Here is a 12,468-nt window from a genome sequence, read left to right as displayed (position 1 = left end):
CAGGCTTAGGCCTTAATTTGCATTTATGTATCGATATGTTTGAAATGACCTGCAGCTAGGAATTGCAGTCGATAAGATATTCATTAATTATAAAGTAATTTATAAAAAAAAGAAATAAGTAGGCCAAAGCTAATTAATATTCTAATGCTTGAGGGTAGCCTAGTTGCTTATGCAAGGCCAAAACGGTTGGCGCCCAATGGGAAAAAAGGATGGTGGTGGTCAATGCTATCGTCAGGAAATAATAATATGATGTGTATCAGTCCAATTTTACAATAATTGCATGCAACCGACGCAACCAAAACACCCTGCTACCGCTCTAACATGTCTCACATATGTTGCAATCAAATTTGGTTGCTCTGCCTTCACCTTCTGTAGATATAGAGATTCAGAACACAGTGTAAACATGGAGATAAGAGTTTGATGTCGGCTGCCTGCTGGCTGGAAAAAATTGCAATTCGAAACTCGATATAAATATGCAGCGCCTGATCACCTACTGCAAATTGATGAAACATTGCTTTCATTTGACGTGAACGTTTCCGGATGCTACTTGTCTTTTGTCGGTTTGGCTTTTTCCATAATATTCAATCAAGCAATCGTATGAGGTATGAATATGATCTGCTTTGCGGGAAGAGACGTGTCTGAAATGGTTCCTTAATCCGATGGCCATTTGTCAATGAATTCCTTCTCAACATATACATATATTTTTACGGCAAGGATATCGAATATACGAGATCTTAGACTTTAGCCGGATGACGAAAATCCTTAACAACTTTCATTTCTTTTGTTCTTCGAAATCCGGGATGGGGTCTTGAAAACAGAAAACACTGAAACAGATGAAGAAGAAGAAGAGATGGACTGAAACTACGGAAGCTTGTTCCCCTTTCTTTCTTTCTTTTTTACTTCTGCTTGGCTTGTGTATAAATTAAGGTATTACACCACACGGCATTAAGCTAAAGTTTTTAGATGACAGGCGGCTTCCCAAAAATGAACCTACCAACCATTCATTAAACTATTTAAAACTTGTCAAATAATCCATGACCATGTATCTGGATTTGTAATGTCATCTTTGACTGAAAGCCATGGCCTAAAAAGACAAAGGAGAAAGCGAAAGAAAAAGCAAACACATCGTGAAAAGGCAAATCATTAACAGATACTTTTTTATTAAATAAAAAAATAATGGTAACAAACTTTTTGTAAGTCTGAAATGCCCCATCGATTGTCCACCACCACCAACCTTATTAGTTTTTCTTACATGACCTATGAAATGTCTATAGTCGAGAACGAAAAGCAATTTCTTTGTTTATGGATAAACTAAAAAGAAAAATTATTTCACATGAAGTAAAACTGACTCAATATTCAACAGAGACAACTAGAAGATTATCAGTGATGTCATGGAAATTGACAATGCTCAATGCTATGTGCCACGTTACATAATTGAGCAAGCTTGAGGGTTTTCTTCGCTAAAACACTCTCCGCGACTCGTATAACAGTACTTGTAGTCGCCGCCACCGCCGCCCCAGCTATCATAAACTGGTCTACCATAAGTCCCGTAACATGGGCGTGGAGGTGGTCCACCATAGTAGCAAGGTCCCCCACCATGGCCATGATAACAGTCTATGCAACAAAACCAATTGGGGATAGGCCATGGCGGTGGAGGTGCCGGTTCTTTTGGCTTTGGTGCTGGCGCTGGGGCTGGGGCTGGAGCTGGGGCTGGGCGTGGGGCTGGGCTGGGGCTGGGGCTGGGGCTGGGGGTTTTTCAGGCTTCTTTTCGGGCTCTTTAGGCTTCTCAGCTTCTTTGGTTTTTCAGGTTTCTTCTCAGGCTCCTTGGCTTCGCAGGTTCTTTGGGTTTTTCAGGTTTCTTCTCGGGTTCTTTAGGCTTTTCAGGTTTTTTCTCGGGTCTTTTAGGCTTTTCAGGTTTCTTCTCAGGCTCCTTGGGTTTTGGGGGTGGTGGTGGTTTGATCTCAATGCTCTTGATGGATGCGCCACCCTTGCAGCATATCTTGTCCCTGATCTTCTCCGGACTGCAGCATACCACGGTGATCGTCACCGTGTTGGCCTTCTCGTCGTATACCTGGTCTCGTATTTCTCTTGTTCACAAAAGCCATCATCAAATATCAACTCAGTCCATTTCTCACCTAGAGTTCAATCATCAACTAACTATGTTTCTATTCAATACTGTAAACAACCAATGTACATATACATAAAGACAGCCTTTCAAAAAATAAAAAACATATACACAAAGACGATGGAAACTTACGAGGGAACTTAGAGAGTACTTTCTTCACCTTCTTGTAGCAGCGACAGCACTGAAGGTCTACCTTCAGCACCATAATCGTCACCTACATCCGTACACATAGCAGCGCGGTTTTCCATATTTCAGGCGGAAAAGAAGAGTAAAATACTATGATGAAACATGAAAGAGAAAACTAATTCATCTATCACCATTAGCAAACAAAGAACTTTTCTGCTGTACAGACAAGGGGAATGGAAGTACAAGATTCAGTTTCTGACATGGAAGAATGGGCAGATGAGACATTCAAGAGCATACAGCCACAAAACCAAAAAATAGATTTAACTTTTCACAAATGCGTTACAGGGAAACAGGGGACCAAAAAAACAATTAAAACCAATGACAAAGGAAATGGGCGTTAGCTGTTTTAGTACTGTATGAAACTATAGAGAAAAGAGATCAGATTTAGATACCTTCTTCTCCGCCATAGCTTCAGCTTGGACCTGGAAAATCCCAGATCTGAACTGAAAAGATAGAAAAAAGCAATATGTGAGTGGAACAGCCCAGAAACCGACTGATCAAATGAAGAATTAATATGTGCGTGGAACAGATCAAATGAAGAATTAAGAGCCTTATAAATCAAGCTTCATTGCTTCTTTAAGGCAGCCTAGGTGTCTGGTTTCGTGCACTAACACCCAATAGGTAGAGGACACGTGGAATGTACGTAGAAATTCGTATGATCACTAGGATTGTCGTTATACGAGGGGTTGCTTTTGATTGCTGACCCTCCAATCCTCCCTCGCTTCCCCTACATGTGCTGGCCTTGATTGACACATCTCACCTTCCCATTACAACCTAAATCAAAATTATATCCTAAGGTACAACATTTATTGTTAGGTGCAATTATGGGGCATGCACCCCCACATGCCAACCGTACACGCGTCCCAAGGTCTGGTGGCCCGCATCTTGCTACATTTGTCCATTCTTCAGGTTCTCTCACCTGCCCATTGGGCACCCTAAACTACGGTTAGGGACCTGTCTTCTTACTTTCATTTTTTATTGTCATAGGGAACAGGGCTTGATTGGACAGTCGGCACCATATGCCTGACTGCACCAGGACTCAGGGTGATGCAAATCTGTGGACGCCGAAGGAGGGGATGATGCCATTCATGAAGCTTAATTTCAAGTACTCCAACTAACCCTACTGATCCTAATCAATTTAGCTTCGCGACTGTAAAATAGAAGCATGGGAACCGGATAATTTGGGAGCTAGCCGGTTATGAGTAATTTACATGGATAATTAAACTTTGGAAGTACAAGCATGATTCAAACATGTGTACGTGCAAGCCGTGTGTAAATGGGAAACTCTTACCAGGAAGTAACGCTGGCATTGTGCAAGAATGAATATGAACACATACATTGCAGGCCTTTGACTTGACTGGCAGGTCCTTTTTCCTATAAAAAATTATTAGGTCCAATGGTCCGAAGTTCCAACCGAGTTCTTGACCATCCCTAGCAGGGAAATGGATTGGGTACCAAAACTCGGAGCGCCTAGGCAGGTCTGTGGGCACTCCTGTAGTGATGTTTATGCTGTCTCTGACTTTTTGAAGATGCTATCTATCTCCCTTTCAACCTTCTGAAAATCGTAAATTATGTTAATGTTTTGGTTGTACCTTGTTGCCTCCTTTCTTGTGCGGTTGTGCCACAGCAACGATGTTGGTCCAAGCTAGAGACTCAAACCAGGCAAAGGGTTCATTGTGTCATCAGGCCATTCCGGGCCGGACTAAAGATGTAATGAGCAAGGTTGAATTAAATTTCCCAGTGGGCTCAGGAAAAGCTCGTCCATTCTGCAATCGAGAAATGGACTTCATGATACATGCTAGGGTTTCTTAACTTTTGTTCAAGACCAAAACTCTCAAACATCGTCTTCCGAGCCCAAACGACTACTATGATAAGAGGTTAAACTTAAAAATATATTACCAATAAGATAAAAACGTGATAAGCTTTTATTAAATATATTATTGATAAAATGATAACAACGCAAGGAATCATGGAAAGCAACATACATACAGTGATCAACCAACGACAAAGCCAAAGCACATCATTGATTGATCTTTCTTCTACGTCGAAACCTCACACACGCTCACGTCAACACATGCAAAAAGGAAACTTCAAACATCCTTCTTCTTCTTCTTCTTGCAGGCACTAGCATCTTACATTATTATACAACTTGTTGATCTTTCTTCGTAGTGACAACGGCTTATAGAACAGCTTGTGCACCTACCGCAAGAACATCCACTACAACCACTGCAGGAAAAGTTACCGCACCGCTTGCATGACCCGTCCTTTCAGCAGCTGCAAGAAGAGCCGCCGCACCCTTTACACGCCCAGTTGTTGTACCCACCGCAAGATCGGCCGTTGCAAGAAGAGCTTCAGCAACCTTTACAGTGTCAGTTGCTGTACCCACTACAGGACCAAGACAAGCCTTCGCATCCGCTACAGGAAGAGCTGCCACACCCTTTACAAGGCTTGCTGCTACAATTGCTTTAATACCAGCTGATCCACCCATGACCTGAGCAGCTTTTGCACCCACTACCGCCACACCCACCACACCAAACTCTTTCCCACAATTCTCATTGCATGCGAGTCTGAATGGAACACCTTTACTCTTCTCGCACGGCCCTTCTCGATGCCATATATGGCATTCCTTACAAAATATCCCTACTATGTTAATCGTTTGGTATTTTTTCTTCTCAGGCTCTTTAGGTCTATCCTTGCCAGATTTATCTTTGTCTTCAGATTTTGTATTCTTATCAGTACCTGGTTTTTCTTTAGGTTTAATCTCAAGGCTTTTAATGCAACTATCTGCCTTGACGCATATCTTGCTCCTGATGGACTCAGGATTGCAAGATACCACACTGATCGTCACCGTGTTTGCCTTCTCGTCGTATTTCTGATCTCTTATTTATGTTCAAACATCACGCGTAAACCTAATCGGCTTCCTTCCAAAAATTTTCTTTGCATGCATAAACAGACAGAATGAGTAAAAGAAGGGATCAGACTTGCATGGAAATTTACGGAACACTTTCCTGACCTTCTTACGGCAGCGGTAGCACTGGAGGTCTACTTTCAACACCATTGTTGTAGCCTGTAATAATGCTATTATCATTCAATATACAATGGATAGGTGGATAAAAATTAATTGTATGACCTCAGGCTATGCTTACATACAACAAATCAATAGTGTCATGGTGTGTCCATTTAAGAAAACATATTTTTATAATAGTTTATACTACTTTAAATTTATGTCTTTAATTAACTCTTGTAATTGCCAGTTATCTTTCTGACGTTTTATTTATGACAATGATACATCTAGCGTACTATTTGTCATGCATTGCAAACTGTCAAATCATGTCGTTATTGGGAAAAACAAAATTGGATCTGAATAAGTTCATGAAACATAAAAAACACTAGCAGTACTCTTGGTAAGGATAGACAACACAGGGAAAATACTACTACCACAGCATAAAAGTAAATAAACAAGATGTTCACACCTCTGCCATGGCAGTGGATGGTCGATGAAATCTAGTAATAAGACAGGTGGCTTCTTATCAAAGAAAGATAAACAGTCTGGGTGAAACAGAGACGAAAGAGAGAAAATTAAGAGATGGTGGTGTCTTATGAAAACTAATTAAGCTAGCTAGCGTCTAAAATAGACCGAGGGCTCTGACTCCATGCACTGATACACGGCCAATGAGAATCCAGCATAGGACGCTGATTAAGATTGTCATTATATGTTAGGATTTTGCACCTTGATAATATTGAATCTATCGGACATCGAATTTTTGGTTCTGCATGTGCGGGATTGATTGGCACTTCTTACCCTTTCGACAAATTGACCAAACTAAAATATGTTATCACAACTAACGAACTCAAGTTTAATTGGAGCCAACGTTGTTTACGGTAGGAAGAAGGATTGTTATGGAGGTTTGTCATTAATTTGACCAAAATCAAGCGAGGTTGTCAACGCATTGAAGGATTTTAATCCCCGATCTTTCTTAATTCCTTATGGGATGACTTTCATGGAGGCATCTTGACGTTCTATCTATAATCATAACTTAAAAGGAACAAAACAAAAAATACTACTACTACTAATATATATATACTTTGTCAGAATGCGTCTGTTTTTTTGTTATATTTAGTTTAGTATTTGGACATGCGTCGTCCCCACGTGTATTTTGTAAGAGGGTTAAATTCGACCACTGCAGGCATCACATGCTAAACTAAGCTGTTGTTTGTCACATTCCGCTCTCAAACCTGCTTAAAATAGCTTAAGTTCTTTGAAATGTGTCCGCCTAGAACATATTTTTCTATCTGACATTCTTGTTTGTTTTCAATAATAGTTGTTGTGGGTTGAAAGATATTTGCCCAAAGCTTGAAAACCCAAAACTTTTGAGGTCAGCCTCTTTCCTTGGTCTCTTGGTTTGGTTCTGGTATTCCTGTAAGTGTTAGTCTCAACTGGCCCAGCAATGTGTCCTCTATCGGCCCAAAAGAGTTCCGAAGGGTTTCAACTCTAAAGCGTTAACTCCATAGCCTGGCCTGTTGGTAGGCGAAGGATTTTTCTTTCTGTTTCTGTCTAAGCAAGTAAGCAACGGATTAGGGACACAACCAAAGAAAAAAGGCCATAGGATTAGGCACGAAAGAAATGGGGATACGACCATTGACCCGACCAACTGAGAAGGTAAAGGCTAAAATAATAGGTGCGACAGAGGATGATTATGTTTCCTTTATTTCCCGTTTCAGTGCTCTAAGTGCAGCCAACCAAGCAAGCAGTGGTCGGGCACCTTCTAATGAGTTTTAGTTGTTTTACTAGAACCTAGCTTTGCAATGAATTTCTATTGCCTTTCATACATGAAAAATAGGAGAAAAGAAGAAGGAGAAGAAAGCATATTTGGTATGTTGACATCACCATAATCACCATAAGCGGCATGCAGGCGAAGTTAATGAAGTAATTATTTCGGTATCTGTAGAGTATAGCGTGAATGGTTTTTTCTTTCAAGCTACCTACCACGACCACTTGTGCTAGTATTCTACAATTTCTCGTGAGACTGTCAAGGCTTTTACTTTCGAGATTCTAACATCAGGTTTCAGAATCACCTTTTTGATCCATGGAAAGTGCTTGCATCTCCGTTTCGCTTCCCAGTCTAGGAAAATTTTCCACCTTCATCTCAATCTCACAAGCAATTATTAGCTGAGGATCAATTACTTTTTGAATGGCCCTAGCAATATTTATATGTCTGCACTGAATATATATGATTGCTTGCGCTGTCATTTCATTATTGTTACTATAATTACTAGTATATGGTTTCTAATCAGCAGATCATTAGAAATCCAATTAACTGTTGGCGTGCTGCTGAACCTACCAGTGTACTGAGACTTTGGCTGTGGGATGTGGGATGTGGCCTGTGGAAGATTCTTTTGTTTGAGGTGAGCGTCAACTTGTTTACGTGAAGACAGAAACTGAGATCAATCATCTTTTTTTTTTCTTTTCTTTTCTTTTCTTTTCCAGCCCATCTTTTTCTCATGCCACTTTGATTTCATTGGAGACTAGAAGAATGACGATAACGCTTATCATCACAAATGTCATTCATTGAATGGTTCCCCAAAGGAAGGTCCCCACCCTGATTCTTTCCCTTCCCTTGCTTTTTTCCAAGATCCTGAATTCAGAATTCCTGATATGATAGCCTTCCCTGGCGGACCATAAATTGGGGTTTTCGTGTCTGCGATCACTCTTGGGCTTGGAAGTTGGAATCCGAAACCGTGGGCTCCATTCCAAATTATTGTTCATATTTTACATTGTTCTACTTACATATACATCATATCCTCTGACAACCCTGTTTCTTTCTCTGCACCACAACAAGTTGCCTTTCCATTACATTTCATTATTCACAGATCAATCACCCTGTAATCCTGCTTGATTAAACTTAGCACTATATCTTAATGAAGATGGATTTTTTTATCAAACCAAGAATGTCATGGTGGGGTCCTGATTCTAGCTTTGTTTGCCTGAGATCGATGGAAAGGGAAACCTTATCAGGATCTTTTTGGACCTTTATCAGCACCAAAAAGTATGAAATCATCTCAGCATGGAACCAGCAACCAATATTCAAAAGGTTCGCACTTTACATACACTGCTTTAAGACCACTTTAATTAACTCTTGGTTAGATCAGGCAATCTCAATCTGAGGGGCTTCGGTTTTGTCCTTAATTGTAGTAATTTTCAAGTGCATGGGATTAAAATTTTGCAGATGCTGAAATTTGAAAGTGCAGAGAGATGAAATGCAAAGTGTTTCTGATCTGTGTATGATTATGATATGACCCAAACCGTCCTTTGCTTTTATGATCACAGTACCACCGAGGGTCCTATCCTGCAAGCAAATTTAATAGGAAGACAAGGGCAAATTATGGTATGCTGAGTCAGCTAAGGGACATGTGTCAACCGTGCATTAAACAACTCCACGTCAGATCTACAGACATGTTATTTAAATCTATTCTTTCTCCTGAGACCCTGACTAAGAGAGAGAGAGAAAGGTAGGTTATTGGGAAGAAAGAAAGAAAGAGAAGCAAGGAGCGAGTGTGAACAAGCTATTAAGTTCATGGTTTGCATATCCAACTGCATCTGCTGATACAAGTTCTGAAGTAGAGTACTTTCGGAATCATCGCAGAAATGGGTGAAGTGAGTGTTTCTTTGGACCCCTAATTATTACATCAACTGTTTTGTCTTTGTTGGTTGTTGCAATATTCTGTTATGCATGTAAAACGGCTTCTTATTTCCATTTTTATCCAGCTAAAATGACAGCCAATTTTTGGTCTGATCTTGTTGAATCGGCTCTTCTTCTAACCCTTCAGTTTTGTGAGGTTTATGTAATTATGGTTGTTTGGTCTTTACCTTTTTTTTTTCTTTGGCTTGACGTATAGTCTGAGTTAGAATTATTTTGTACGCTTGCTCGTCAATTGTCTGACATGGCTGAGAGCTGATAGTTTCATTACATGTTGTTTGCATGGTAACCAAAGGAGAACAGAGAAGAAAACAAAGGTAAGGAGAAGAAAGAAGAAGCCAAGGATGAAAAGAAGGAAGACGAGAAAAAGGAAGGAAAGAAGGAAGAAGAGCCTCAAGAGATTGTACTCAAGGTTGATATGCACTGTGAAGCTTGTGCTAGAAAAGTTGCAAGAGCCCTGAAAGGATTTGAAGGTCATTATTCTTCCTTTTTTACAACTTTTATTTAGCTCACATAAACCTCCTCATTTTTTCACAGAAGATACTTAGAAAGAAAGGGAAAAATGATGATCTTAACCATTAAAATTAATGAGTAATACCTTATGAAGCCAAAAAATCTAAGTTACCAGAAGAAAATGGAAAAAGTTTTGATATTATATATATATTATGTGTTAGTTTATACTATTTTAGTTTGATAATAACAGGAGTGGAGGAGGTATCCACAGATAGCAAGGCAAGTAAGGTAGTGGTGAAGGGAAAGACAGCAGATCCCATCAAGGTTTGCGAAAGGCTACAAAAGAAAAGCGGTAGAAAAGTGGAGCTAATTTCACCTTTGCCAAAACCACCAGAAGAGAAGACGGAAGAAAACAAAGAACCCAAAGAAGAAAAAAAGGAAGAGGTAACAAAACAACGAATAGTTTTTCATAGTTAGGGTATCAAACATAATGATGAGTAATCATATTGTGCACCACTATCTCATATAGTAGTATTAATGAATTTACAGTGGAAAAAGAGGAGTGATAAATACTCGCAGTGCCCATTTTTGACCAACTAAAGTTGGTTTTTGCTTAGACCTTTTTTAATGTCATAGAGATTGGAATACAACCCCTTTTGGGCTTTGGAGTTTGAACTACCTATACTGTGAAACCTGTGAGCGGTGTGCTGTTTCCGTGCTGACATTGAAAGTAACAAAACAAGTCGGCCACGGCCACAGGCACATATCACAAGGAGGAAGGAGACTGTTAAGGGTTTTGACCCCACAGTTCCGGAACAAGCATGTACTGCTCAGAGTCTGCACGCTGCACCCATGGGGTCAAGCCCTCACGGGTTTAGACTTGATTAAGTTAATTTACTCCTACGTTCATTAGAATTTTGAAAGCAACAACATTAAATTATTCGTATAATTAGTAATATTCAGATACTACCTTGGTCCTTGGTGTTTTATCTGCAGAAACATCTGACTAGTAAAAGTTGTAGTTTAAGACAAATGGGATTTTTGTTTCTGGTAATAGGAGAGTAGTAGGTGGATTATATGAAGAACAAGAATATCTATACAATAAATGGTGTAGTGTTTGGTGGTATTCTGCTCTTGTTCAGCAAGGTGTTCGAGGCGCTTTGTCCTGTTTTTGCATCTCTCCTTCTCATTGGGTGTTGAGCCTGTTGGATTCTTATGTCAGCTCGTGCATATCTACCTTGGTGCATACACCTAATTAAGTGAAAAATAGTAACGGAACATGCAATGCCAGTCTTAGAGATTTTTTTATCTTAATTTCATTCATATTATCGGAAGAGCTTTAATTAATTACAGTTGATTGTGACCATTTGCTGGTTTAATCTCTTTGGCAGCCTCCTGCAGCGATAACAGTAGTGATGAAGGTTCGTATGCACTGCGAGGCATGTGCTCAAGTTCTGCAGAAGCGAATCCGAAAGATCCAAGGTACTATAATGTGCAATTCTCCTCTGCTATTTTGCAATCTGATTTCTGGATTATCTCAAGGTTTTAACTTTTCAACATTCATATCTATGTTTCTTACTCCAGCCACGAAGTCATACAGTAGAGTAAATATTATCTTCGGAAATATAAAATGATGGGCTATCAGATAAACACCAAGGCTATCAATTATCATCATTTGAACAAAAAAATACACAATGAATAGCCAAAAGCATCTCACAACAAGAGCATTATAATTTAAAGGGTAATACTATCCAATATATGAAACTTTAGTGTTTTCAACTGGTAACATTTTCATATCAGAATTAAGTTAAGAAATAAATGTGATATTGGGTGTTTTGCGACAATAAAATTGAAGTTATTGCTTGGAATTAATTACAGGTGTAGAGTCAGTGGAAACAGATGTGGGAAATGATCAAGTAATAGTAAAAGGCGTTGTAGATCCCACGAAGCTGGTTGATGATGTATACAAGAAAACCAAAAAGCAAGCGTCCATAGTGAAGGATGAGGAAAAGAAGGAAGAAGAGAAGAAAGAAGAGAAGAAGGAAGAGAAAGGAGAGAATAAAGAGGGTGAAGAAGGCAAAGGAGAAGAAGATACCAAGAATGATATCAAGCGAAGTGAATACTATCCATCCAAGTTTTACTCGGAGTATGCATATCATCCTCAAATATTCAGTGATGAGAATCCAAATGCTTGCTCTGTCATGTAAACAGCAATTTCAGTTTTATGTTGTATTCTAGTTAGTCAACTGGCCCGATATCCATGCAATTTTCCAGGTAGTATCTATCTGATAATAAGATCTTGCCAGACCAAAAAAGTGCTTGTGCTATCCTTGACATATCCTATGTAATTATGGGTCTTGTTTCTTGTCGTCTTTGAGTTCAGAACGATGTATTGGAGTACAGTTAAAGTGATCTTGAAGAAGTTGGCTGTAATAAGTTTACTTGTCTTAAGTTGCTTTCTCTTTATTCACATACTGTAGAATACAAAATTTTGTAATCTTCTGAGATATTTGTTATCGGGTTTTCTTAACCATTCAAAACTCTAAATAAACATGCGCTAGCAATCTAAAATAATGGGAATCATTTCGTTATCTGAGCAAACAATATCACACTCTCCTTGATTTTTATACTTCATTGGAGAACATCTATTGGAAGATAGATAGCTAGGTGATCACTGTCTAGCAGATCATGTGGCAAAACATGAAATGAAAACAAGTTTGTACTTGATGCTTTTGAATATTCATTAGTGAAAAAGAATCACATTAGTGCACTGGGAAAGATACTTTTCCTAATGATCACCTTGGCAATCTACATTAAGTTTGCTAGGTGTTGACTATTGCCGCTAGAATCTACTGAAAAGGTCTCTTTTATGGAAAGCAACAGCGTTGTCTCTAATGTTGGTCAGACGTCTTACATAGCTTTAGGAGAAAAGACATATGGCCCGAGTTGGTGTTCTACAGATCAAGAATATTGAACTAAAACCTGGAAATATTGTTTGGTGTGAGA

At 39.3% G+C, this 12,468-nt stretch overlaps 1 protein-coding gene and 2 pseudogenes across 2 annotated transcripts; 1 reads left to right on the top strand and 2 right to left on the bottom strand.

Annotated features, from left to right (window-relative positions):
* Positions 1 to 1,130: 1,130 nt before the first annotated feature.
* Positions 1,131 to 2,358, bottom strand: LOC110424780 (uncharacterized; annotated as a pseudogene). The gene is made up of 2 exons (XR_016351746.1): positions 2,258 to 2,358; positions 1,131 to 2,085 (listed from the first exon to the last, which is right to left on the bottom strand). The product of XR_016351746.1 is annotated as an uncharacterized LOC110424780 (transcript).
* Positions 2,359 to 4,474: 2,116 nt separating this feature from the next.
* Positions 4,475 to 5,381, bottom strand: LOC149526652 (uncharacterized; annotated as a pseudogene).
* Positions 5,382 to 8,787: 3,406 nt separating this feature from the next.
* Positions 8,788 to 11,932, top strand: LOC110424769 (heavy metal-associated isoprenylated plant protein 7-like). Its single transcript, XM_021439445.2, has 5 exons — positions 8,788 to 8,966; positions 9,305 to 9,482; positions 9,713 to 9,906; positions 10,854 to 10,944; positions 11,341 to 11,932. Exons 1-5 carry the CDS (start codon positions 8,958 to 8,960, stop codon positions 11,667 to 11,669), a joined length of 801 nt encoding a protein of 266 aa, XP_021295120.1. The 5' UTR covers positions 8,788 to 8,957; the 3' UTR covers positions 11,670 to 11,932.
* The last annotated feature ends 536 nt before the right edge of the window (positions 11,933 to 12,468 follow it).

This window comes from Theobroma umbraticum, unplaced genomic scaffold (assembly GCF_002168275.2).
Source record: "Theobroma umbraticum cultivar Fairchild unplaced genomic scaffold, ASM216827v3 scaffold_204.0, whole genome shotgun sequence".
In the NCBI taxonomy this organism is placed as follows: Eukaryota; Viridiplantae; Streptophyta; class Magnoliopsida; order Malvales; family Malvaceae; genus Theobroma; species Theobroma umbraticum.
The sequence above is the reverse complement of the archived record's forward strand: the minus strand, read 5'-3'. Positions and strand labels throughout refer to the sequence as shown.